Source organism: Thunnus thynnus, chromosome 2 (assembly GCF_963924715.1).
Source record: "Thunnus thynnus chromosome 2, fThuThy2.1, whole genome shotgun sequence".
In the NCBI taxonomy this organism is placed as follows: Eukaryota; Metazoa; Chordata; class Actinopteri; order Scombriformes; family Scombridae; genus Thunnus; species Thunnus thynnus.
The window spans coordinates 23,770,478-23,794,118 of NC_089518.1; the positions used below are offsets into that span (position 1 = coordinate 23,770,478).

At 39.7% G+C, this 23,641-nt stretch overlaps 2 protein-coding genes across 2 annotated transcripts; both read left to right on the forward strand.

Moving 5' to 3' along the window:
• The first annotated feature begins 2,861 nt into the window (after nt 1–2,861).
• tmed7 (transmembrane p24 trafficking protein 7) lies at nt 2,862–9,871 on the forward strand. Its single transcript, XM_067612025.1, has 4 exons — nt 2,862–2,952; nt 3,265–3,472; nt 6,777–7,022; nt 8,363–9,871. The coding sequence occupies exons 2-4, from the start codon at nt 3,314–3,316 to the stop codon at nt 8,597–8,599; spliced, it is 642 nt and encodes a 213-aa protein (XP_067468126.1). The 5' UTR covers nt 2,862–2,952; nt 3,265–3,313; the 3' UTR covers nt 8,600–9,871.
• Nucleotides 9,872–12,098: 2,227 nt separating this feature from the next.
• On the forward strand, nt 12,099–23,594 carry fem1c (fem-1 homolog c). Its single transcript, XM_067612039.1, has 6 exons — nt 12,099–13,433; nt 19,427–19,596; nt 19,711–19,899; nt 20,356–20,867; nt 21,197–21,373; nt 21,498–23,594. The coding sequence occupies exons 1-6, from the start codon at nt 12,890–12,892 to the stop codon at nt 21,760–21,762; spliced, it is 1,857 nt and encodes a 618-aa protein (XP_067468140.1). The 5' UTR covers nt 12,099–12,889; the 3' UTR covers nt 21,763–23,594.
• The last annotated feature ends 47 nt before the right edge of the window (nt 23,595–23,641 follow it).

Genomic DNA, 23,641 nt, shown 5'->3' on the forward strand with positions numbered 1-23,641 from the left:
CTTTTCACACAGTTATCTTTACGTACACTTAATCTTTCATCCAAAATGCACCAATGCAACCAAAACACTTCATCACAGGATCAACTCTTGTACCATAACACTGATACTTGTCCCCCAACAAGATAACTTTGTCACTCATAACACAATAATCTAAAAAGAAAAAACAATAACACTTTTTTTTGCATAAACTAAGATTTATTACAAGAATGACACAACTTAACTGCGTGAATTGTATTGTAAATGTATTGTATGTAATGTATGTATGAACTTTTATATGCATTGTAAATGTGTAAATTTAATTTAACTAGTGCCTTTTATTTTTTTTTAAAGTTGTACTTGCACAGGCATAACATTATGCTGCTATTACTGCTGTTTTTGTTTTATTTTAACCACATCGAGAGAATCCATGCAAAATCTCATTGCGCCTGAGAATAATGACAATAAAGATTATTTTTGATTCATTCTGAATTATGCTACCATCCAGCAGGATATGTTACAATAATGAATAAAAAAAACTATACAATATGCTTCTGTAGGCTTTATTTTCAGCTGCCGATGTAGCAGAATGTAGCAATTTGCAGTCTAATTTACAGTAAGTTTTGTGTTATGTTAACCTTTGTACACTATGTAAACTTGTGCAAAATGGACTGTATAGATAAACATACACTCACCAAGCACTTTATTAGGAACACCACCTGTGCTATCTAATGTAATCCAATACAACATATATTGAATATAATGCACATGCATCACATTTCTGACAAAAATTGAAAATGTATAAGCTTCATGAAAATAAAATTAATGGAAGAGCTGCACAGGTTTTCCTAATAAAGTGCTTGGTGAGTGCAGTTTGGGTAGTGGTTTAGTTTGAGTGAGAAATATGTGACCACTGAATGCATTTTGTGTCAAAACTATCAAAGCAATGAAAGGTTATCCACAGTGTAATCCAGATTGATTGCTGTTGTGCTGACTACTCAATACTGAGAAATACATCTAAAAACTATAATACATTCATGGGTTTTAGATCCTGATGCATTAGGGGAGCACATCCAGTGAGGCCCCAGAATAGAAACAACCACTGTGGCATTTACACACTATGTAGAGTTGGAGGGGACATCAAGAGAAAAAAGTAGAAATTTGGATAGTTTTAGTACAATTTTTTGGCATTAGCTATGCAGAAGCATCTAATAGACCAATGTGACTTTGACCCCATGGTTGTATATTAAGGCCACAGCAGGTGTCATAAATTGTACCTCTAATTGTCAGTAGATGCTGGTTCAAAGACAACTCTGTAGGCCTGTAGTCTTATTGAAAAGAATATTACCCAACTGATTGTCATAGGTCAAAGCATTCCTAAATACACTAGTGAGCATCCTGTGAGTTGACATAGAAATGGTCAATTCTTATAAGTGCCCGGTTGTCCACTTTAACAACAAAGTGGAGTTTGACAACACAGATACCCTCTACAAGAAGGGCCAGAGTCAACCTCATCTGCAGAGGAGGACTTTGCAACAGTCAGCAGTGGACTGTTGGGGTAGCAGCATCTCAGGTGAAGACAGAAAGAGGCTCTATACTAGGGTGTCTGCAGGACTCAGTCAGTCACTTCTTGAGGGTTAATCCCTCATCTCAACATCCACAAACATACGGAAGGTCTCATAAAAATATTACTAAATATATCCAAAAGAAGCACTGAGTCAGACATATCATCAGTTTTCAGGATACACTCCTTTAAAGGACGGGTTCACAGTTTTCAAGTCTGTCTTAAAACAATAGTCAGATGCCCAAATGAACATTAAAACATGTTTTTCTTGCTATAATCATTCCTCCTGTTCATCCTGGCCTTTAGAAGATCATTTCATAATGCACTTACAATGTAAGTGATGGGGGCCGAAATCCACAAGCCTTCTTCTGTACAAAAATGCATTTAAAACTTTATCTGAACCTAATATGAAACTTCAGCTGTCCAAATGAGTCAAAACATTATTTTTAGAAGAAAAAGTCCCCTTTGTTGTCACTATACTTCCACTGCAGCTCAACACTATCTAAAGAAACACAAAGAGGGAATTTGATGTTAAAAAGACTGTAAATGTGGCAGATATCCACTTGATATGACTAACTCAGACTGCTGAAGCCTCATGTAAACTTTAAATAAACTTATTAATGCATTTTTGAACAAAATGACTGTGCAGACACACTGTGGATTTTGTCCCTCATCACTTACATTGAAAGTGCATTTGAAGAGGATCTTTTAATAGCCGGTATGAACAAGAGGAATGATTGCAGTGAGGAAAACCTCTCTCAGTGTTCATATGGGCACCTGACTGTTGTTTTAAGACAGACTTGGAAAAAAAGAGAACCCATCCTTTAAATAGATGCCAGAGGCCTTTACATAATCTGAGGTACTGCCAGGAATTACACCATTGTGTCATAACTGGAGGCTGCCTAAAATAAAAAAGAATGAAAATGGGTTGCAGTGAGTTGGAGTTTGAAAGCGGGTATCTGTTTTACACATACTGTAAACGTTTATAATAATAATAATAATAATAATAATAATAATAATAATAACAATAACAATAACAATAACAATAACAATAACAATAATAATAATAATAATGTTTAATTTGTACCGCACTTTTCATTCATAGTTAAACTCAAAGCGTTTAAAAGATTAGATTTCAAGATTTCAAAAAAACTAGGCTAAAACATGACGTATCCATTTCTGAGATGTATTTTCAGATGAGTATTAGCAGCCACGTTGAAATGTATTGAAATAGGGAAGATTCATTTTAACGCCTGTGGACGTGGCCCACGTGATCTCACAAGCTCCCCGCCCCTTCTTTTTCGACCAATGGGAGAGAGCGAGAGACGTGACTTTAAGAAACGTTAGCCAATGCCGTGATACGTCTGTAAAACGTCACTTGGCATTAGTAGCATCCGGGTGAGCAGTTTGAGGTGAGTAGCTAAGCTCACTGAAATAAAACAATTAATTCAGAAATTATAACGTTTCAGTTTAATTATACTTAAATTATAATGATTGCGTCCATAATGGATGAATACACTGACCATAGAGAAATGTTACAAATCCCAAGTGGTTTCCTGGCTCTTTAGTATAAAGGCCAGACATCTAGCTAGTTAGCTTTAAGCTAACAACTTGTCGCTAATATCAATGTCCGGGTTTGCTTTGTCACCATTTTACTCTTCTTTTTTTAAATCTCCCTCTATATTGAATTTAAATATGATGTCTGCTCGTGTTTCTTTCGACAGGTTGGCTCAGATTTTTTTCCTCTGAAGCTTTTGGCTCTTGGTCTTGAGGATGTACGGATCCTTGCGGGTGCTACTGCAGGTGCTGTGGGCCCAGCTTCTCTGTGGGTGGGTGCTGGGCTCCGAGCTCACCTTTGAGCTGCCAGACAACGCCAAGCAGTGTTTCTACGAGGACATCATCATTGGCACCAAGTGTACGCTGGAGTTTCAGGTGAGTGTTTCTGCATTACGAAAAACCAGGTGTGTCGACCCCAAAGGTTGTGACTTAAACCCTGTTATTATAGCAAGTTGTCATTTTCAAAGAGTTAAACAGAGTTCATTTTAAAAGGCATCATCAAGCTTCAGAAACTAACAGTAGCAGGTAGGAACCGCTTTATATTAAAACTTTATTTGCTTTATACACGCAAAGGTATCCAAAAGGCTCGAGTCAAGAGCAACTAGACTTGTAGATACTTGAAACACACGCAGGACTTAAACCTTTTCCCCCCCGTTGTGTGTATTAAATGATCGGTTCCACCGGTTTAAAGTATTGAGCGGGCATCAATACTACATTAAAGGACAGGTTCATAATTTTTTCAAGTCTGTCTTCAAACAATAGTCTGGTGCCCAAATGAACATTGAAATAGGTTTTTCTTACCATAATCACTCCTCCTGTTCATATTGATCATTAGGAGATCCCTTCATAATGCACCAGTAGCTTCTGTTGACTAAAAAATTGGGGAGAACAGTAGAAAAACCAGCCCACAGCGTGATGTTATTTTACACTAGTTGGCTACTTATTTCTACTTTCTTATGTTCAAGTTATGTTATGTTCTTATGTTCAAATGCAGGGTTGTGCAGAGACCTGTAGCGGGGCAGGTGCTAGAAGTTAAAAAGGGGCACATCGGATGTACTTGTATGCGGCGGAAGATGTCTCTTATGTGCAGACTGAGAGGAGCTCCCTTATTTCTGAATATGTTCAGTTTCCAGCCATTCTTGGAAAAAAAGAAATTGTATTACTTGTTAGTTATCAAATCTCTCACGAAAGCATTGGCAAGGCAACCGTAAACAAGTCACAGATTCAAATATGTCATCAGCAGACTCTTGACATTGGTTCGCTCGCTCCAAGTGAAAGCGCCTTTCATCATGGACGTAAGCATTTATGCGCTTGTCCCTGCAATCTTACTGCTTTCATTCACAATACAACCGTACTGGCACTTTCCCTGAAATGTAACTAGGTCAATTGGTGGGACAGATTTCTCTGACTATCAATCCCTGCTCCCATTCACACATGACCCGATGCCGGAAGTGTTCCTGATTTCAGGGATAGGCTGCATGTGTGAAAGGGGCTTATGTGTCCACCGCAGCTCAACAGGGAAACACTGTCCGAGGAAACACAAAGAGGGAATTTTATGCTAAAAAGACTGTAAATGTGGCAGATATCCACTTGATATGACTAACTCAGACTGCTGAAACCTCATATAAGTTTCAGATAAACTTATAAATGCATTCTTTCACAAAGTGACTGTGTGGACACACTGTGGATTTTGTCCCCCATCACTTACATTGAAAACACATTTGAAGGGGATCTTTTAACAGTCAGTATGAACAGGAGGAATGATTACACTGTTAATATGGGTGCCTGACTGTTGTTTTAAGACAGACTTGGAAAAATTGTGAACCTATCCTTTAACTGCAAGTGGCATGATCTCTTGTTAGTGAAATTTGGAAATAATGAGTATCAAACTTTAATGTAATGTGATTAATTTTAAGTCATTATGAGATAAACCAACTTGTAGTTTTTGGCTTAATAGCCTCTTGAATTGTGAACCAATCCTTTAATGTTGCACTGATGCTCAATATTTAAAGTGTAAACTGTTAGATCTTGTCTTTTTAAGCAAACTGTCTATCTCTATGGGAAATATAAAATACTAATATTACTACTGATATTAATTTTAATATGGGGCTGCAACTAATGATTCTTTTCATTATCAATTAATCAGTCTATTATTTTCTCGATTTAATCTATTAGTTGTTTGGTCTATAAAATGTCAGAAAATAGTGAAATATGTCGATCACTGTTTGCCAGAGCCCAAAGTGATGTCCTCAAATGTCTTGTTTTGTCTCAACCAACAGTCCACAACCCAAATATATTCAGTTTACTGTCACAGAAGACTTAAGAAACTAGAAAATGAAAAGGGTCTGTGGCCTCTTTGTTTTGTTAGAGATGGCCTGCAGCCCTTACACAATACCAGTGATCTTGCAGTTTGCCAGTTTTCTTCAGGGTTTTTCTTTTTTCTGTGCCAAATTGAAGTTGCCAAACAATCATTTCAAGGCAGATATTAAAACAGGCTCAGTATATGTCCACATCTGTCTTAGAGAGTAATATTTTGTCTCACCTCTTAGCTTTCATTAGATTTGCCTTTGAAACTAAAGAGTAGCAGACAAGATATTTTGTAGTTCGTAGTTGTCATGTCCAAGTCTGACAAAGCATGAAATATTAAATACTCTAGAACATCTATTTTTAGGAGATTATGGGATTTTGTTCCTGTTAAAAATTTAATAAACATGATTGAATTGGATGTGACGGGCATTATGACATGAGTTTTGTCCACATTGTCCACCCTTCTTCTTTCTCACTGTATTACTTGGCACAATAGATGATGGAATAAAGATATTGTGCCAGTATGTTACTGTTACCTCCTCCTTCAGTTTTACACAGCCATCAGTGAGAGCAAAATCACCTTGTCCATAACAGTCTGGTACGGCAGCACAGACAGTTGAACACACAAAAAAACTGCAGCGCAAATTATCCAAGATTATTGGCACCTCCCTCCCATTAGTTGAATCACTAATTCACAAACGCACAATCAAAAGAGCAAAAAAGATCTCTGACCCCTCTCGCCCTGCTCACCACCTCTTCCAGCTGATGCTCTCTGGGAGGCGTTACAGGTCCCTGCCCTCCAAATCATCCCAACTGTTTTTTCCCCCCACTGCAATAAGGACTCTGGACTCTTCTCACTAACCCTGACAGATGTACCTTCACTTAAAGCCTCTGTGTCAACCTTGTAAATATTGTCTGTGATTTCTGTCTTGTGGTAATCTGTGATCTTTATTGATTCGGGGGAGTATCTCTGAGAGCAATGTCCTTTTTTTTTTCCTAATCACATTCACACAGTTACACATTCATACCTGGAAGCTGCCCAGTACAACCACAGTCTGCTGTCTGTCATGTGTCTAATGTGATGCTGTTATCTGTCTATGTTTGATGTTATTGACACTGTTGAATTGATCTTACCGTCCATACTTTACCGAAAGGAAATTCTCAAAGGTTAAAGTTCACAGGCAACATGCCTGATTTCAGGCATAGAGCAGTTTTAAATTCATTTGATACTTAATTCAGTACATTTTATACATTTCCTCCTGGACAACTTCTCATGCTCCTCGCTTTAATCCCTGAATTCCACCGACCTCTGTCATTTGGTCATTAATAAATGATTGACTGATCGAATACTTCCGTCTTTATTTCCTGCTAGGTGGTGACAGGCGGCCATTATGATGTGGACTGTCGTTTGGAGAACCCAGATGGCACTACACTCTACAAGGAGATGAAGAAGCAATACGACAGCTTTACCTTCACAGCAGCCCAGAACGGCACCTACAAGTTCTGCTTCAGTAATGAGTTCTCAACCTTCACCCACAAGACGGTTTACTTTGACTTCCAGGTCGGAGATGACCCCCCGCTCTTCCCCAACGAGAACAGAGTCACTGCTCTCACCCAGGTGAGTGTGTTTGTGTGTGTGAAGGAATAGCATATATTTGTATACATACTATTAGCTTTGTGTAACACTGCACAGCCAAATTTATTTTATTTTAACTAAGAACTACAGTCCCATTTTCCAGGCAGCACATGAAACAACATGAGATGATGCACTTTTACACATTCACTCTGCTGTTTGTTTCATTGCACCTGTTGGGGCGGGCCAACCTACATCTGTAGTTTTGTGACCTTTGCAAATGCCCAGCAAAGCTCCACCCAGTTAGAACCTGCAAAGAGGTTTAACTTGTCATAATGACTGAAACACCTGTGTGGGTGTGTTTGGCACTAGTTAGTTTGTGAAGATCTATAGTTGTGACAAGGATGGACATCTTTTTTTTTTATTTAGTACACACACCCTCACCACCACATCTGTCAATCAGTTATTACCTGAATTTGTTATGTGTGGGTTTTTTTTAATACTATTAACACAATCTGTTATATTTTAACATGCCTATTATGTTTTCACTAAACTTTGTTTTCTGAAGGCAAAATAACTGGTGAAACATTGAAAAAGAGAAAAAAAAAGCTTTGTATACAGCATGTACTGCAGGGCTAGACAAGCTGGCAACTGCAAGATTTGCATGTAGTCCATTTAAAAAAAAAAAAAAAAAAAAAAAAAGATAAAGCACAAGTGTTTATGGTAGTGTAGTTTTTCATGAGCCTGATGAAGCACCGAGTGAAACATGTTGCTCCTGCAAGTGTTAATGAAAGATCCTCCATCATATGTTTGCAGGCTTTTGTGTTCACTGTCGTTTCTTAAGATCAGTGAAATACGAACTATTTCAGCCACTTAACTTAACACTATAAACTAGTTAAGGACGGTTGTGGGGTCATAAAGTCTGGTTAAAGGTGGAGCCACATTACATTTCTGTCATTAGAAACACTGCTGTTTCTAATGTGTGTGTGTGTGTGTGTGTGTTTGGAAATGGAGAAGTTATTATTTTAGTGTGTTTCATCACCATTTTTAGAACATTAACAAACTACCAAATTACAAACTGTTGCATCACTCTTTTATACACTGTTAACTAACAGTTTGTGATCGCTATGATCAATATTTATTTATTTGCTGCATTAGATATGTGACATCATGCCCTTTTTCAGAGGGAAATTTTGACTTGAATTCAAGTCTTTTCATTTTACAAGTTGGAGGATTTCATAACATGGGAGTTTTTTTTTACTACCCTCTAGTTTGTAAATGAAAGTGATCTTTAAAATGATCTTGATGTTATTTGGACAATTACTAATTTTCCATCCACAAACTAAATATCCTGTATTGGTCTTCTATTTTCGGAACATTTCCAGATGGAATCAGCCTGCGTGTCCATCCATGAGGCCCTGAAGTCTGTCATCGACTACCAGACACACTTCCGCCTCCGTGAGGCCCAGGGACGCAGCAGGGCAGAGGACCTCAACACTCGTGTGGCGTTCTGGTCTATCGGAGAAGCCATTATCCTTCTGGTTGTCAGCATCAGCCAGGTGGTCCTGCTGAGAAGCTTCTTCTCTGACAGGAAGACCACTACAACACGCGTCGGATCGTAACAGTCTCTGAGCCCTGGGATCTGATTCATCACTTTGTTTATCCATATATGGCTCGTATGCATAGAGTCGGTTAGAACAGCAGTGCTGATCAGATATTAGATCATATCAAAACTGCCAGGTCGTACAATCTGACACGTCATTCAGCACTGCTGTTCTCAGAGACTTTATGCAAATGAGTCTTAAGCATAAAGGTTGTATGTGTTTGAAAGGTTTTTGAGGTGTAAAAGAAATAACCTGAAGAAAGGCTTGATTGTGTTGCTTAAAACTATCTGTATTGGAGGCGTTGAAGCAGCTTAAACATGTAGTTTAAGCAAACCTCAAGTACTTTAAATATTTGAAATAATTTCTAATTGTGTTCCCTCTTTTTTTTTTTTTTTTTTTTTTTTTTTTTTTTTAATTATGTCCTTTTTTTTGCAGAGTTCTACCCCCATCATCTCATACCCTCTGATCTATTATCCATTTTTCAGCCCAAACTGTGCACTGAAATAACTAAGGGGTGGGAAGTTGTAACTAAACATACTCAGAATGTAAGAAAGCTGAGAATTTCTCTCCTTATCTGCAGAGCATTGGGTCACTACAAACCACACTGGCAAACCAAGGTTTTCTCCACGTTGGTTGCATTTCATTGTGAAAAATCTGTTGCATTTTTTTGTCTTTTGTTATTAAACTCACTGTATAGAGTGAGAAAGAGTAGATACTGTGTTTGCTTTTATCAGCTTTGTCATTTTAGATGAGTAATGAGAGGAGACTGGAATCTGCTGTACAGAGACTAAGCCATCCTTAACTCTAATATTGGCTCAAACACTTGTACAAAAGTTTGTATTTAGGTTGAAGGACTGAAAATTAGAGATGTGGAGGGACCCAATTTCTTTAAAAAAAATGTTGGTTTTTGCATTTTAGATTCCATTTGTTGGGAATTACACGTCTGATTAAAGTCGTGCTTCAATTTGGTAGGTAAATGTATCCTTAAAATTCAAAAGTTACATTTAGGACCTTTATAACATCTATGTGACTCGCCGTGGGAGATGAAAAGGAAAAAAACCTGAATGTTATTGTGTTTGAAAATACATTGAAGTGGCAATGCCAACAGTTTTAAGCACACTGACTTGTTATTAAAACTTTCACTGGTTCCCATGCATTGTTATATCTAATTCTGCCTTTGCTGTTTAAATTGTAACAACTTATTTATCTGTGGGCTGATATTGATTTTATACAGCACTGTTGTAAAATTTGTTTTCAAAATATTGCTTGAATATAAGACTATTCTGGTCATTTTGAGTTGTAGTTGTTATTTGAGAGCTGATTCCCTCATTGGTCGCTCAGACAGCAGAAATTCCTTTTAAGGAAGAAAAGGAAAGAAGATTTGATAGCTTGGCTAAAAATTTAATAATTAATAGATAAGTTGTTTGGTCCATAAAATGTCAGAAGATGGTAAAAAAATGTTGATCGCTGTTTCCCAAAGATCAAGGTGACATCTTCAGTTGTCTTGTTTTGTCCCAACCAGCAGTCCACAACCCAAAGATACTCAGTTTACTGTCATAGAGGAGAAAAGAAACCAGAAAAGATTCACATTTAATCGTTGCAGCTCTAACATTTAGTGCGTCCGACCTTTTCCGCAGCGATCAAGTTTTTCATCATCTGATTCAAATTGTTATACTGTCAGAGAAATATGTTTATTGAGGTTTTCACTATTGAGGTTTCAACATTTGAGTCTGCAAGAAGCACTAAAAACAATAATTGCAGGCTCAGACCAAGCAGGAAGTGGTTAGTAGTTTCAGCCAGGAGTCATGTGAAAATCAGTGCTTCTCACTCTCACTATTCACGGATTTGCAAACAAAATCTGAAGGCAATTTTTGTCTCTTAAGACACAGACGTGGCTGAAACATTAAAGAGAACAATGTAGCCATTTTGAAGTTCAGCTGTGACATCAATTAAGGTGACATGATGTCAGATAATCTCTGAATCTAGAAGACATCACTGTGTTCATATATGAAATTTGCCATAAACACATTGAGAAAGACTCAGCAAGCATGAATGTTTTTGGCTAAACTTTGGCCTTGTTAAACTGTAACTTGACATGATTCAAGGGACCCCGAGTTAACTCAAAAAATATATATATAAAGCCATTAATTATCTCTGTTTTCGCTTTGCTTCCTGTGTTATTTCCCTTTTTCACAATATGTTCTCCGTCAGCAGTAGTGGAAAGTAACTAAGTACATTTACTCAAGTACTGTATTTCAGTGGAATTTTGAGGTACTTGTACTTGAGTTTCCATTTGATGCTACTTTATACTTCCTCTCCACTACATTGATCTGACAGCTTTAGTTCCTTTTCAGATGGAGATTTGACACAATGGATAATATAACAAGCTTTTAAAATACAACATTTAAAGATTAAACCAGTGGTTTCTAACCTTTTTGGCTTTTGACGTCTTACAAAAAGCAGTGTGTAGTCAGGGTCACATTTCAGATGTCTGAGTTGTTAACAGCTTCACCAAATAGTGATTTTTTTTCCCTCTAAACTTCTCACATGATTTCATTTCAATAAATGTTCAAATGATCCAATATTTTACCAAAGATTAGAGAAAAAGTCCAAAAACTGAAAATAGATTTGTGTATAAGAATGTTTTTTCTTCTTTCCTTTCCCATTAATCATCTCACGACCCCTCAAATTTATCTGGTGACCCCTAGGTTGGGAACCGCTGGACTGAACTAGCCAACTGTATATAAAGTAGTTCAAACTAGCTCCACCTGCAGCAACTACAACAGTAACATGCTGCTTACACACTGATGCTTCAGTATTAATAATCTAATGATGTCATATATACTAATATATCACTCAGAGGGACAAATTGAGTACTATTACTTTAATACTTTAAGTACATGTTGCTGCTAATACTAATTTTACATTTGATGTATTGGTACTTTTACTTAAGTAAAGGATCTGAGTCTCCCACCACTGTTTATTAGTTTTGATGCATTGTTGGCTTTCTGTTTGTACACTAACAGGTGGTTTATTGACTCACATTTATTTCTGAAAGGCACTCTGGGAACTTGTGAAGTTATTAGGATGGCTGAATAAACTTTCTGATAAAATGTCTGGGTATGAATTAATTTGATCACCGTAAATAAACAATTGGGTGGTTTTTTTTTTTTTAGTAGTGAGGGGTGAGGTTTCTGGATACATCCTCTGGTGATGCTTCTTGTATCCTGTAGGGAGTGATATAGTCAAAGCTATTACAGACAGCTCTGCAGACATACATTATTTCTTTAATCCGGCAGATACAAACAAGACATGAACAAGCTTTCTTTTTAAAGATTATAATCTCATAATTTCCCCATGAAGAAAACTCCCAGATACTTAAAGAGCAGGGTCGTTGAGCTAGTTTTTGTTGTTGTGGTTTTCTAATGGCTACGTCAGAGTCTAGCAGCTCTGTGATTGGACGATCCACACGTCAATCATGCGCGGTGACGGAGAGAAAAGACTGCGTTGGGTTTGCGATGTGACAGAAACTGAGTCGTGATCATCCGGTCCAGCCGTGGGTGGATAGCCTTCCCTATTCACCAAACCCTTCGCTGAGATTATTACCGTGCCAGTTGGCGGAGTGGCTTCACGGACGACTATTATTCACAGTTTTTTTTCGGGGGGCGGGGGGGGTTAATTAACGTCTGCATGTTTGTTTCTCGACGTGTGTGTGAGAAAGAAAAGCGGCTCGGTTATCGTCGAGTTATCCCCGGCTAAGCTAACAGCAGCTCGGGTGGGGGTGGATTTCTCTTATTTCGGCCCTCGGAAAACGAGTAAAATTACCGTCTCCGGAGTATGTTGTGGGTCGGTGACAAGCAAAGGAGGCAGGTCTGATGGAGGAGAAGAAGGAAATGTCCGTGGTTGAGTATCGATTGAACGATCAATAAAAGAGGTGTAAGCTAGTTCAGCGAAGCGACGCTAGTTGGTTCAGCTAAAACTGATCAAGGAAGTTGACTAGCCACATCGCTAACTCGGCGACAAATGTATTACTGGACCAAGGGTCGTCTCAAACGTCAGAGTTATTAAAAGAGTTAAAGATTCGTACACACACTCACACGACATCCCGGTGATGACAGTTTTTTTAAAAAGCTGGAGTTCAGGAAATGTTGGTGGACTTTTAGGTTAATTAATTGCTAGCTAGCTGGTTGTTAGCCAGAAAGTCGGAGCTTGTTGTAAACAAAGAGTCTCGAGCTCCTCTTGTCCACAGCTGCCTGTTTCACGGACACAGCTGCCTTTTTTAATTTAGCACTGAAAGAAATCTCAGAGATGGATTTAAAGACGGCAGTATTCAACGCAGCTAGAGACGGAAAGCTCCGGCTGCTCCAGAAACTGTTGGAGAACAAAGATGGACACGAGGTGACCCAGCTGATGGGCGAGAAGACGAATGGGGCCACCCCGCTGCTGATGGCCTCCCGGTACGGACACCTGGACCTGGTGGAGTACCTGCTGGAGTGCTGCAGTGCTCCCGTGGAGGTCGGCGGGTCTGTGAACTTTGACGGGGAAACCATCGAGGGAGCGCCCCCTCTCTGGGCCGCGTCAGCGGCTGGTCACCTGAAGGTGGTCCAGTCCCTGCTGGGGCACGGAGCGTCTGTCAACAGCACCACCCTGACCAACTCGACCCCTCTGAGGGCAGCCTGCTTCGACGGTCACCTGGACATTGTGAAATACCTGGTGGAGCACAAAGCTGACCTGGAGGTGGCCAATAGACACGGACACACGTGTCTCATGATCTCCTGCTACAAGGGACACAAGGAGATAGCGCAGTACCTGCTGGAGAAAGGAGCAGATGTCAACAGGAAAAGTGTGAAAGGTGAGTGTGTTAACAAGCAAACAATATACAATGTTCTCCTTTAATTCACATGATCTCTGTCCCTGAGATAAGATAACCCCTGATTGGTTCTGTAGATTTCTGCTTATCGGAGTTTAAAGTGGTTTAAATTAAAATCCACTCCACAGAAACTCTCAGTGGTGATGTGATGATAAAAAGATAGACGATAAAGGTATTTCATTAATCTCGAAGCATGTTATTTTGAGAAAAAGACAGTGAAGACCAGACCTATAACCAGTATAAAATAACAATGATGTGAGTCGAGTCAAGCATTTTGCATATTTCCATCTGAAAGTGACTCAACAGAATACCACGAACTTCTGGTTTCGCAATGGGAAACTATGAGGCTGACTATTTCAGTTTGGACTGATTTCTGTGGGTGTGACCGAAGGATCATATTTTCTCCTTGGATTGTATATTTTTAAATATTTAAAATATGCTGATATTGAAACAACTCTTGTCCCTCTGCTTGTGAAGCTGCTCTCTTGTCTTTACTGACAAGACAAGGCTTCAAGATAGATGGTGAATGGACTCATTTATATAAAGCCTTTCTAGTCTTATCAACCACTCAAAGCTCTTTACACTACATGTCAACATTCACCCATTCACACGCACATTCATACATGATGGGAGAGGCTGTCATGCAAGGTGCCAGCCTGCTCATCAGGAGCGATACAGTGCTGCTTATCCAGTCATCAGGAGCAACTCAGGGTTCAGTATCTTGCTCAAGGAAAGGTTATTATAATTAACTAAAACTAGACGTAAAAAACATTTTGGTTAACGGAAATAAAAATAAAAACTAGACTCTAGAAAAAAAAAGAAAACTAACTGAAACAATATTGTGTACTTACAAAACTAACTAAAATAAGATTAAAATATACAGAAAATGTTTTTAATTTTATCAATTTGGTCAAATTTGTCAACACAATAAACACGAGGAGATATTGGTGCTTGTGTTTATTGAAACTGATACTGAAACAATAAAAACTAACCTGAAACAAGTAAATCCACTCTGGAAGCTAACTTAAACCAAACTGAATTGAAAATAAAAAAATTTAAAAACGAAATGAAAATAAAAACTAATGAAAAATACAGAACTATACTAACTCTGGCCTAAGGGCATTTTGACATGCGGACTGGAGGAGCCCGGGATCGAATGACCTGCTGTACCTCCTGAGCCACAGCCGCCTCTAGCTTGAAAAGAAAAGCATAATAGTGATATCCGAGATAAAATCATGTGTGTATAAAACTCTCGAACCACTGTAGACTTCAGAGAGGGCACTGGCATGTTCATGTCAGTGGATTTAAAGACTGACCAGTTTTCATGGCATAAAAAATATCTAATTGTGATGTCTCTAATCACTCCTGCTCCATAGTCCACTTCTCCGCTGACTAGTTTATATTAGGGCTGCAACTAACGATTATTTTCATTATCGATTAATCTGTCGCTTATTTTTTTGATTAGTTGTTTGGTCCATATAATGTCTGTTTCCCAAAGCCCAAGATGCAACTTAAAATGTTTTGTTTTGTCCTGACAAAGAGCCCACTACCCAAATATATTCAGTAACTATCATAGAGGAGTAAAAAAACCAGGAAATATTCAAATTTAAGAAGCTGTAACACTAGAATTTGGGCTTTTTTTTTTCTTAAAAGATTACTTAAAACAACTAACCAATTATCAAAATTGTTGCCAATTAATCTTCTGTGGATCAACTAATCGTTGCAGCTCTAGTTTATATGCTCACTGTGTTCCAAATAACCACATTTTAAAAATAAGGCAATATATGTGGCGTCAATCTTTCATCCTTTTCCTCAGATCTGTCAGGCTTGACAATAGGCACATGTGCCCGCCGCGTACACTTCCATTCCTTGGGACCACTCAGTTGTAGCTCGTCCTTGGCTTCCCTGACAAACAGACCTTCGGCTCATTTGGGGGTCAGCACTCAGTTCATAGACATCCAAAACTCTCCTGACCCGTGGAAGAGCAGGATGCAGGTGCTCCATTGTGCCCAAACCAGTGCATTTGGCTGCAACTGAACTTGTTGATGACATGCGTGATGGTTGTGGAAAGACTATTGACTTTCTCGTCACAGCTGAACCAGCTGGAAGGGCTAGATATGCAATAACTTAAAGTGGTAAATTTCCCAAAAAATTTCTAAAACCTGTCTTGAAGTGATTAAAATCTGCGGTCAGACAAACCATCTCATCTCAAGTTATGAAATTCCTTCAGTTCACCTGTTTGTGAGGCGTCATCCTCGCTGTGGCTTAATGTAGCCTAAATTCTGTTTGGAGGCCCATAATGAGTATTCAGACTAATCCCAGGATTTGGGAAGGGTTTCCAAGTTTCTAGATTAACTTGTTTTGTTGGTGTCTGCTAATTTTGTCAGCTGATTTTGATTTAGTCTTTTGGCAAAAATGTAAATTGGTTTTAGTCAAATTATAGATAGTTTTGATTTTTGTTAGTTTTAGTGTAGTTTTACTCAAAATGTAGTCTCATTTTTGTCATGCATTTTTAATTGTTTTCCTGTCCATTTTGAGGCCACAGCTGTCACTTTCTCTGCGTACAGTAGAGCTACAACGATGGGTCGATTAGTTATGAACAATTTTGATAATCGTTTCATCATTTTAAAGGTGCAGTGTGTCGAATTTAGTGGCATCTAGCAGAACAGACTTAGCAGAAATTGAATATAATATTCATAAATATGTTTTAATTGGTGTATAATCACCTGAAAATAAGAATCATGTTTTCGTTACCTTAGAATGAGCCCTTTATAACTACTCAGGGAGCGGGTCCTCTTTCACGGAGGCCGCCATGTTTCTACAGTAGCCTAGAACGGACAAACCAAACACTGTCTCTAGAGAGGGCCTTTTGTGGGTTACACACTGGTCCTTTAAGTCATTTTTAAAGAAAAAATGTCAAAAAGTCTTTGATTTCAACTCCTCAAATATGAATATTTTCAAGTTTCTTTTGTTTTGGTCTGGACAAAACAAGACATTTGAAGACATCACCTTGGGCTCTGGGAAACAGCGGTCGACATTTTTATTTTTTCACCATTTTCTGACATTTCATGGACCAAACAACTAATCGATCAATCGAGAAAATAATCGACTGCTTAGTTAGTTGCAGCCTAGCGTACAGTTACCATAGTTACAGATGTTGTTCTCTGTGGTGAGGTTGGTAGAAAATGCACCGTTTGCTTGTTCATACACCGTCCATGTCGCTCTGATCTGCAGTGATAAAACAGACCGACTCTCCTCAGTAAATCTAGTAATCATTTCCAAACTCTGGCTGTTTGAACAGAACCGCTCACCGTCTGTTGTTCCTGCTCACCAGCATCACCAAAGCTACCTGTTCTCTCCACCGCAGAGCAGTTAGACCATTCAGAGGCCAGATTCACTCAATAGTTCACCGAAATACCGTTCATTGTCTGGGTTTAGCTTAAGAGGATCAGCTAAAACGTCAGATAACATAGTGATACTACTTTAGGGAACACCCAGAGGAAGATTAGATGTCTGACTGTAGAGATTAATCTCGGAACTTATCCCTCCTTTTGATAGCCAACTGAAAGTATCATTCACGTTACATCCACATCTTCAGCACATTACATTAGCTTACCTTTTTATAAATGTCTGCCTGCATGTTTTTATTAATTTGTCCAGCTATTTTGTTGTTGCTTCTTATCTAACTCTCAGTTGACCGTAGAAGAATTTAGTCCATAAATCTGCTTCTTTCACGAACCGACAACATCAGATAACAATACCGACAGAGATATAACTATAACTGAATCAATGGTAGTGCAACAGCTAAATCAACATCTAAACAATTAATCAGTTTGTTGCCCACTAAGTATTATTATGGGGTATTACGTTCAACATATTACTCCAGAAAAGAGAGAGGTCAAGTCTGGTCACTGCTGGCTTAGAGGGAAGCAAAAAAAGAGGCACATTTATGGCACCATGATGATGAAGTGGAATAATTTCTCTTTGGAGCACTCACTGCACCATGTACATTTATTAATTATTGACTGTGAATAGTTACCTATTAATTTGAAAGCAGCCAGTTATCTAATAACACCCAACAAAAGTGTTGGAACATTTGACAGTGTTTTTTTACAATGTGGGCAGCAAGTTGCCTGTCTGTAAATAATAAACTAGCAGAAAGGCAGCAGTTTGTATATTTTAATAACTGCAACATCAAGGTGTCTCGAAGAGTAAGATTAATCTGTTAGGTGTAGTTTTGGCAGAAACTAAGGGGTATAAATAATGGTTAATCCCTGCCTAACCCTGTTTGGTCTCGTCTGCTTGAATATGGATTAGCCTCAGTGTGCTGAGAGCGGTCACAGGAGAGGCAAGCGAAAGCAAAGCAGCGTTACAAGTGTTATGAATGCATGTGAAGAGGTGTTAAATGCCTTAAAGTGGCTGAATTCATTTGTAGGAGTCTTTTTAAATTAATGGAATCAGTAAGTGCTCCTCCTAATATGTCCCATGTTTAGCTCCAGGAACAACCACCAGTGGAAACGTTTTTTAAAAAATGCTTTTCATTGATAATTCCTCCTGATTTCTTGGACTGAAATGACTTATTTGAAAGAGGTTTGCAGAACAAAGGATACGATACAGGCTGAGGCTTAATAGGCCTCCAGACTTTTAGTATCCAAGTAACAAATGGTTTTCTAACCACATTATAGTTTCATAAGCACTGTGGCAACTTGTCATTAAACCATAGAGGGTGAATGAATATAACTTATTGTGCTTGATATGGATCCATAGTATCATCTTGTTTTATAAGAATAGAAGAGACTCAATACACCTGTCTATACCATGAAAAGGACCCTACTATAGGCTGTTATTTATGATTTAAATACAGGATTCAAATATTCAATGGAAATGATTAAAAAAAAAAAAAACCCAGATTCACACTTGACTTGCATTCAGCATCAGTCCTGAGTGCCAGTATGGAAGCTGAAAAGGCCCATTTTTCCTGTTTTTTGTTTAAGGCAAATAAATACATGTCGAAAATATGTGTTGATGGCTGTTTTTAAATGCCACAATGTCTCAAAACCACAGCCTCACCAGGTTTCACCTACGATGTGACACACCCACCAACTGAAAGTAAACATCTCAGAAGACTTTCAAAACATTGCAGAGTGTGTGTGTGGGGAAAGGTCATTTTATTCAGCTGAGAAATCGTTGAAAAGCTTTTTCACACTACACATTACCAGGTTTATAGCAGTTGAGTTATACACAAAGAAGAAGCAGCATGACCTGCGGCTTTCTGTCTGAGAGAGTGGCGTTTACATGCACGTACTGTGACGCATCTCACCTGAACGGGCGATCGTTGTGTGGAAGAGACTCGGCGGCAGCATCCACAATAATCTGATCAGATGATCTGCAGCCATTTTGAATATATTCCAGGTGGAAGGACAGTGCTGCAGGGTAAATAGTTTCATTTCTAGCTCCGGCGTAATGTAGAAACAAGACATTTTTTAAAATACATTTATTTAAACTTTTTGAAAACAGCATTTTAGTTTATAATTTCTAGTTTGCTCTTCTTGTTTACTTCCAGCACTCTACACACCAGACAGTACAACTAAAAAACATTTCTGCTTTATCTAAAAAACTGCTGTGGCTCAGCTGGGGTTTCCCAGTGTTGTTTAGCAGAAAAGGCTGTAACTACCTCTTCCTCTGTCTGCATGGATAGACATGCGTCAATTAAATGTATCTGCAGGTTTTCCAGCGTTTTCTTTACATGTTCTCCAGTTTTTTTATGCCAACTAACATCTGTAGCAGAAAGGTTGCCAAAAATTGTCCACGTGTGTTAACATTAAGAAGTCCTTTTAAACATTTTATGAACAGACTTGCTTCTCAACTCCAGCTAAGCCTCTGTGTGGTAACTCTGCCATTGTCTCTGGTACCATTGAATATAAATAACATAATCTTGTAGCTTAATGTAAGACGTGTGTCCCCTCTGTCTGTAGGTAACACGGCGCTCCACGACTGCGCGGAGTCGGGCAGTCTGGAGATTATGCGGATGTTGCTGCAGTACGGAGCATCCATGGAGCAGGACGGCTACGGCATGACGCCCCTGCTCTCCGCCAGCGTCACGGGCCACACGAACATCGTAGATTACCTGACGACGCACCAGCAGGTCAGGGTCTCTGTCGCTTTACAATGGAGTGTTTGTCTTCATGTTTTTTGAATGAAATTGAATATTTATCCTGGAGAAATATGAAAAAAAAAAAAAACATTCTCACCTCTGCAGACGAGCCACACGGAACGCATCGATGCTCTGGAGCTCTTGGGAGCCACGTTTGTGGACAAAAAGAGAGACCTGCTCGGAGCTTTAAAGTACTGGAAGAGAGCCATGGACCTCAGGTACACGGACAGCAACAACATCGTCCATAAACCCGAACCCAAGCAGCTCATCATGGCATACGACTATGCCAGGGAGGTGAGTTTTCATTTAAGTCTGTCTTTTTACTTGAGTTATTCCACGTTGCGTTTAAAGTTTGATTATTGCTGATGTGGTCAGGTTTTTGTAAAGGCAGCACAGACTTTGAACAAGGTGACTGCTTTTAAATTCACTGTGTAGGAAAAACCTTGAAATTAGCATTCTAGTCTTCAGTATTCGAGACACAGGCTGCAGATTTGAGCATTTGCTGTGAAGGACTTAGAATAAAGAAAACTAGACAGTGAGGATCGTGCTTGTATCACAAAAAACGTGTTTTCAGGCACAAAGAATAGAAAGAATTATAAATGTAAATTCAGCTTAATACACAGAGCACCTACTGCAGCAATCTGATGTCAGGTCTTTGATTTGTTGACTTCCTTGCATGTACATGGAATCCCTGAACTACTTCAGCTACTGCAGCCTGTCATTGTCTTAACTTTGCTGTCCCGTTCGTAGGTAACAAACGGAGAAGAGCTGGACGGTTTGATATCTGACCCGGATGAGATGCGCATGCAGGCTCTGCTCATCCGTGAGAGAATCCTCGGCCCACAGCATCCAGACACGTCTTACTACATCCGTTACCGCGGTGCCGTCTATGCTGACTCTGGGAACTTTGAGCGCTGTATCAACCTGTGGAAGTACGCACTGGACATGCAACAGAGCAACCTGGACCCCCTCAGCCCCATGACAGCCTCCAGTCTGCTGTCGTTCGCCGAGCTCTTCTCCTTCATGCTCCAGGACAGGGCCAAAGGGCTCCTGGGGACGTCCGTGTCATTTGAGGACTTGATGGGGATCCTTTCCAAGAGCGTGTTGGAGATTGAGCGGGCGGTCAAACAGTGTGGACCGATGCCTCCCGACCCCGCGCAGCTCAGCAAGGCTCTGTCTATCATCCTGCACCTCATTTGTCTTTTGGAGAAGGTGCCGTGTACTGCAGAGCAGGACCACTTCAAGAAGGAAACCATCTATAGGTGTGTTTTTATGTGAACATGACATGATGAAAATATGATGGTTCTGAGGGAAAGGCATGTTTTGTTTTGTTTTCTCTTCTCTGTCTTTGGATCCATTTCTGTAAATAGGCTTTGTCATTCCCTGCCTTGTATCTTTTCTCGGTCTTGTACTCAGTCAGTCAAACTTAACAATGCATTCAACTTTTGTCACAGGCGTTTTGTAAATTCCTCTGAATTAATCATGTACACAAAGATGATTGTCTTGTGTATGAAATGGATCATCTCTCTCATTGTCACTTTGTTGCCGTTTTTTTTTTTAATGAAAAGTTTCTCCTTCCGCATCTCTGCAGATTCCTAAAGCTCCAGCCGTGCGGTAAGAACGGCTACAGTCCACTACACCTGGCGGTCGACCGCAACACCACCTGTGTGGGCCGCTACCCCGTCTGCAAGTTCCCCTCCTTCACTGTCGCTTCCATCCTGCTCGAGTGTGGGGCAGACGTTAACAGCCGAGATGAAGATGACAACAGGTCTGTTTATTTAGTTTGTGTTTTTTTTACCTAATAAGCTCTTCAGTTGCTCCATCATGACAGCCACTAGTTATACCAGTATCACGGACCAGTCTATAATCTGCTGTCTATTCTTACCCACCAGCCCCCTTCATATAGCCGCATCCAACGGTCACGCCGACATCATGAACCTGCTGATTTCATGCGGGACTCACTTCGACAGCACCAACGCCTTCCAGCAAACAGCCTGCGACCTCCTGGACGAGAAGGAGCTGGCCAGGAATGTCATCCAGCCCATAAACCACACCACGCTGCAGTGCCTCGCCGCCAGGGCCATCGTCAAGCACAGCCTCGACTACAGGGGAAACATCCCCGAAAAACTAGAGGCCTTCGTCTTGCTCCACAGATAATGATCGTGAAGACGTTTGGGGAGGGAGGGAGGAGGGAGGGGGATGGACAGATGGAAAGGGGAAGGGTGTGATTCCAAGAAGTGGACTAGAGAGCATTAAAGTTCAACGCCTGACCCACAAGGTGTTTGAGGAGCTGAAAGACACATTTTTTGTGGGTTGCAAATTGAAACCATTCGGAGAGTATGAACTTGTGCACAAAAAATGTCCTCGTTCAACCGGGATTGGACTGAACGATGAACGGATTAAACGGAGGAACGAGTGACCGTTTTTCTTCTTCTGTTCATTACGTCATGGAGCCACAGGTCACAGCTCTGTCTGTGGGGATGTATTAGGATGGATGGCAACATGGACAAAAGACAGTTGTATCTCTGGATGAACTGAGCAAGGGGTTTACGTATTTTTGCTTTAGAAAAAAATAGATTTTTTTTTTTTTTTCTTTTGCATATTCCACAATGCTATTTATTGAATGAAACGTGAGAGATTTTTCTCCATGCTGGCTCCAACCCAGCCTCAACTTTGCCTGCTTCTCTCTTGTCAAAGCAAGGATTGAGGCATTTCTACATATGCTGGGACTTCAGGTTTTTTTTTGTTTTTGTTTGTCCCATCACTGTTGCCAACAGTCATAAACCCTTTCTCAGTCATCATTAGGTTTTTTTTTTTGTTTTGTTTTTTTGTACTTTTTACAATACATTTAGTTATTGTCCTGCAAATCTGGATATCTGCCAAACGGTGCATATTCCAGTACATTTGTCGTCCCCACTTTTAGTGTATAACAAAGCTTTATGAGAAGGGGTTAAATGTCTGCGAACACCATAAGTGCTTTATTCTTCCTATGCACAGGCTAGGCTGTTGGAAAGAGAGACTGTTGTATTCTGTGCCGGCACTTGTCTGTGCAATATCTCTCATGAGTTTTTGTGTTTACCTCATTGCTGCCGTTTCCTTCAGTATCCCCCCCTTCTCCACTCAAGGGGAGGGCGGAGGTTGGGAGGGGGATGCAAAACCATTGTACTGATTGTTGTAAGAAGAGTGAATGAATTGGAGTGAGTGTGTATGTTTGCGTGCGAGTGTGAGTGCCACAGGGTGTGTGTGGTTTTTTTTGTTTTTTTCGTTTTTTTTTTTGTTTTTTTGAGCTTACACAAATTATTGAGGACAAGAGTTTGGAGTGGCACACATGTGAGATTCCATTATGCACATGACTGCCACTAGAAACCACAGCGGCCAAACTAACCGACTACAACCGCTGGAGTGTGCAGGCTTGTACACAGAAGTGACCTCTTAACGCTCGTACATGGCCGACCTTTAAAAGATGCCGCTGTTCTTTTTTTTTTTTTAATAATCTTGATCAAAAAGAAAAAAAAAGTCTGGGGTAGGTCACCATCTTTGGCCCACTGTGCATGTGCAGCGGCAGCATATCAACCAACCAATCACTGCAGAAAACCTTTTCATGAGAACTCCTAGACTCCGAACTAGACTACAGCTAGGACGCTCATTTTGTACAACTCGTCGTCCAATTGTATGAGAACTGAAGACACAGTCGAGTGGGAGGACGCTTCAACGTACAGAATAGTAAAGCTTTGTGAATTATCTTGTTTGCACATTAGCTTTAGATGTGTGGGTTGAGAAAAAAAAGGGCTTTTCATAATTCATAGGATTTCATATTGCAGTTTATTTAACCTGACGGTTCAAAACCAGACATAGAAAATGTATGACGACTCCCAGGGCAACTTGATTTGAATCTGCACTTTACTACAGCGGAGTTTAAGATTTGATATGGCATTAGTCAAGTTCATGTCTTAATAACCAGTTTGACAATAAACCCATCTTGCACTTGTCTTCTTGTCTAAATGTCTTTATTTCCTTTTTTATTGTGTTTGTTGCT

What these genes read in the sequence shown, in the direction of transcription:
- tmed7 (XM_067612025.1), top strand. Translation starts at nt 3,314, where the DNA reads ATGTACGGATCCTTGCGGGTGCTACTGCAGGTGCTGTGGGCCCAGCTT. An exon ending in AGTGTACGCTGGAGTTTCAG is followed by an intron (nt 3,473 to 6,776) that starts GTGAGTGTTTCT and finishes ATTTCCTGCTAG; the next exon opens with GTGGTGACAGGCGGCCATTA. An exon ending in GAGTCACTGCTCTCACCCAG is followed by an intron (nt 7,023 to 8,362) that starts GTGAGTGTGTTT and finishes GAACATTTCCAG; the next exon opens with ATGGAATCAGCCTGCGTGTC.
- fem1c (XM_067612039.1), top strand. Translation starts at nt 12,890, where the DNA reads ATGGATTTAAAGACGGCAGTATTCAACGCAGCTAGAGACGGAAAGCTC. An exon ending in ACCTGACGACGCACCAGCAG is followed by an intron (nt 19,597 to 19,710) that starts GTCAGGGTCTCT and finishes TCACCTCTGCAG; the next exon opens with ACGAGCCACACGGAACGCAT. An exon ending in CATACGACTATGCCAGGGAG is followed by an intron (nt 19,900 to 20,355) that starts GTGAGTTTTCAT and finishes TCCCGTTCGTAG; the next exon opens with GTAACAAACGGAGAAGAGCT.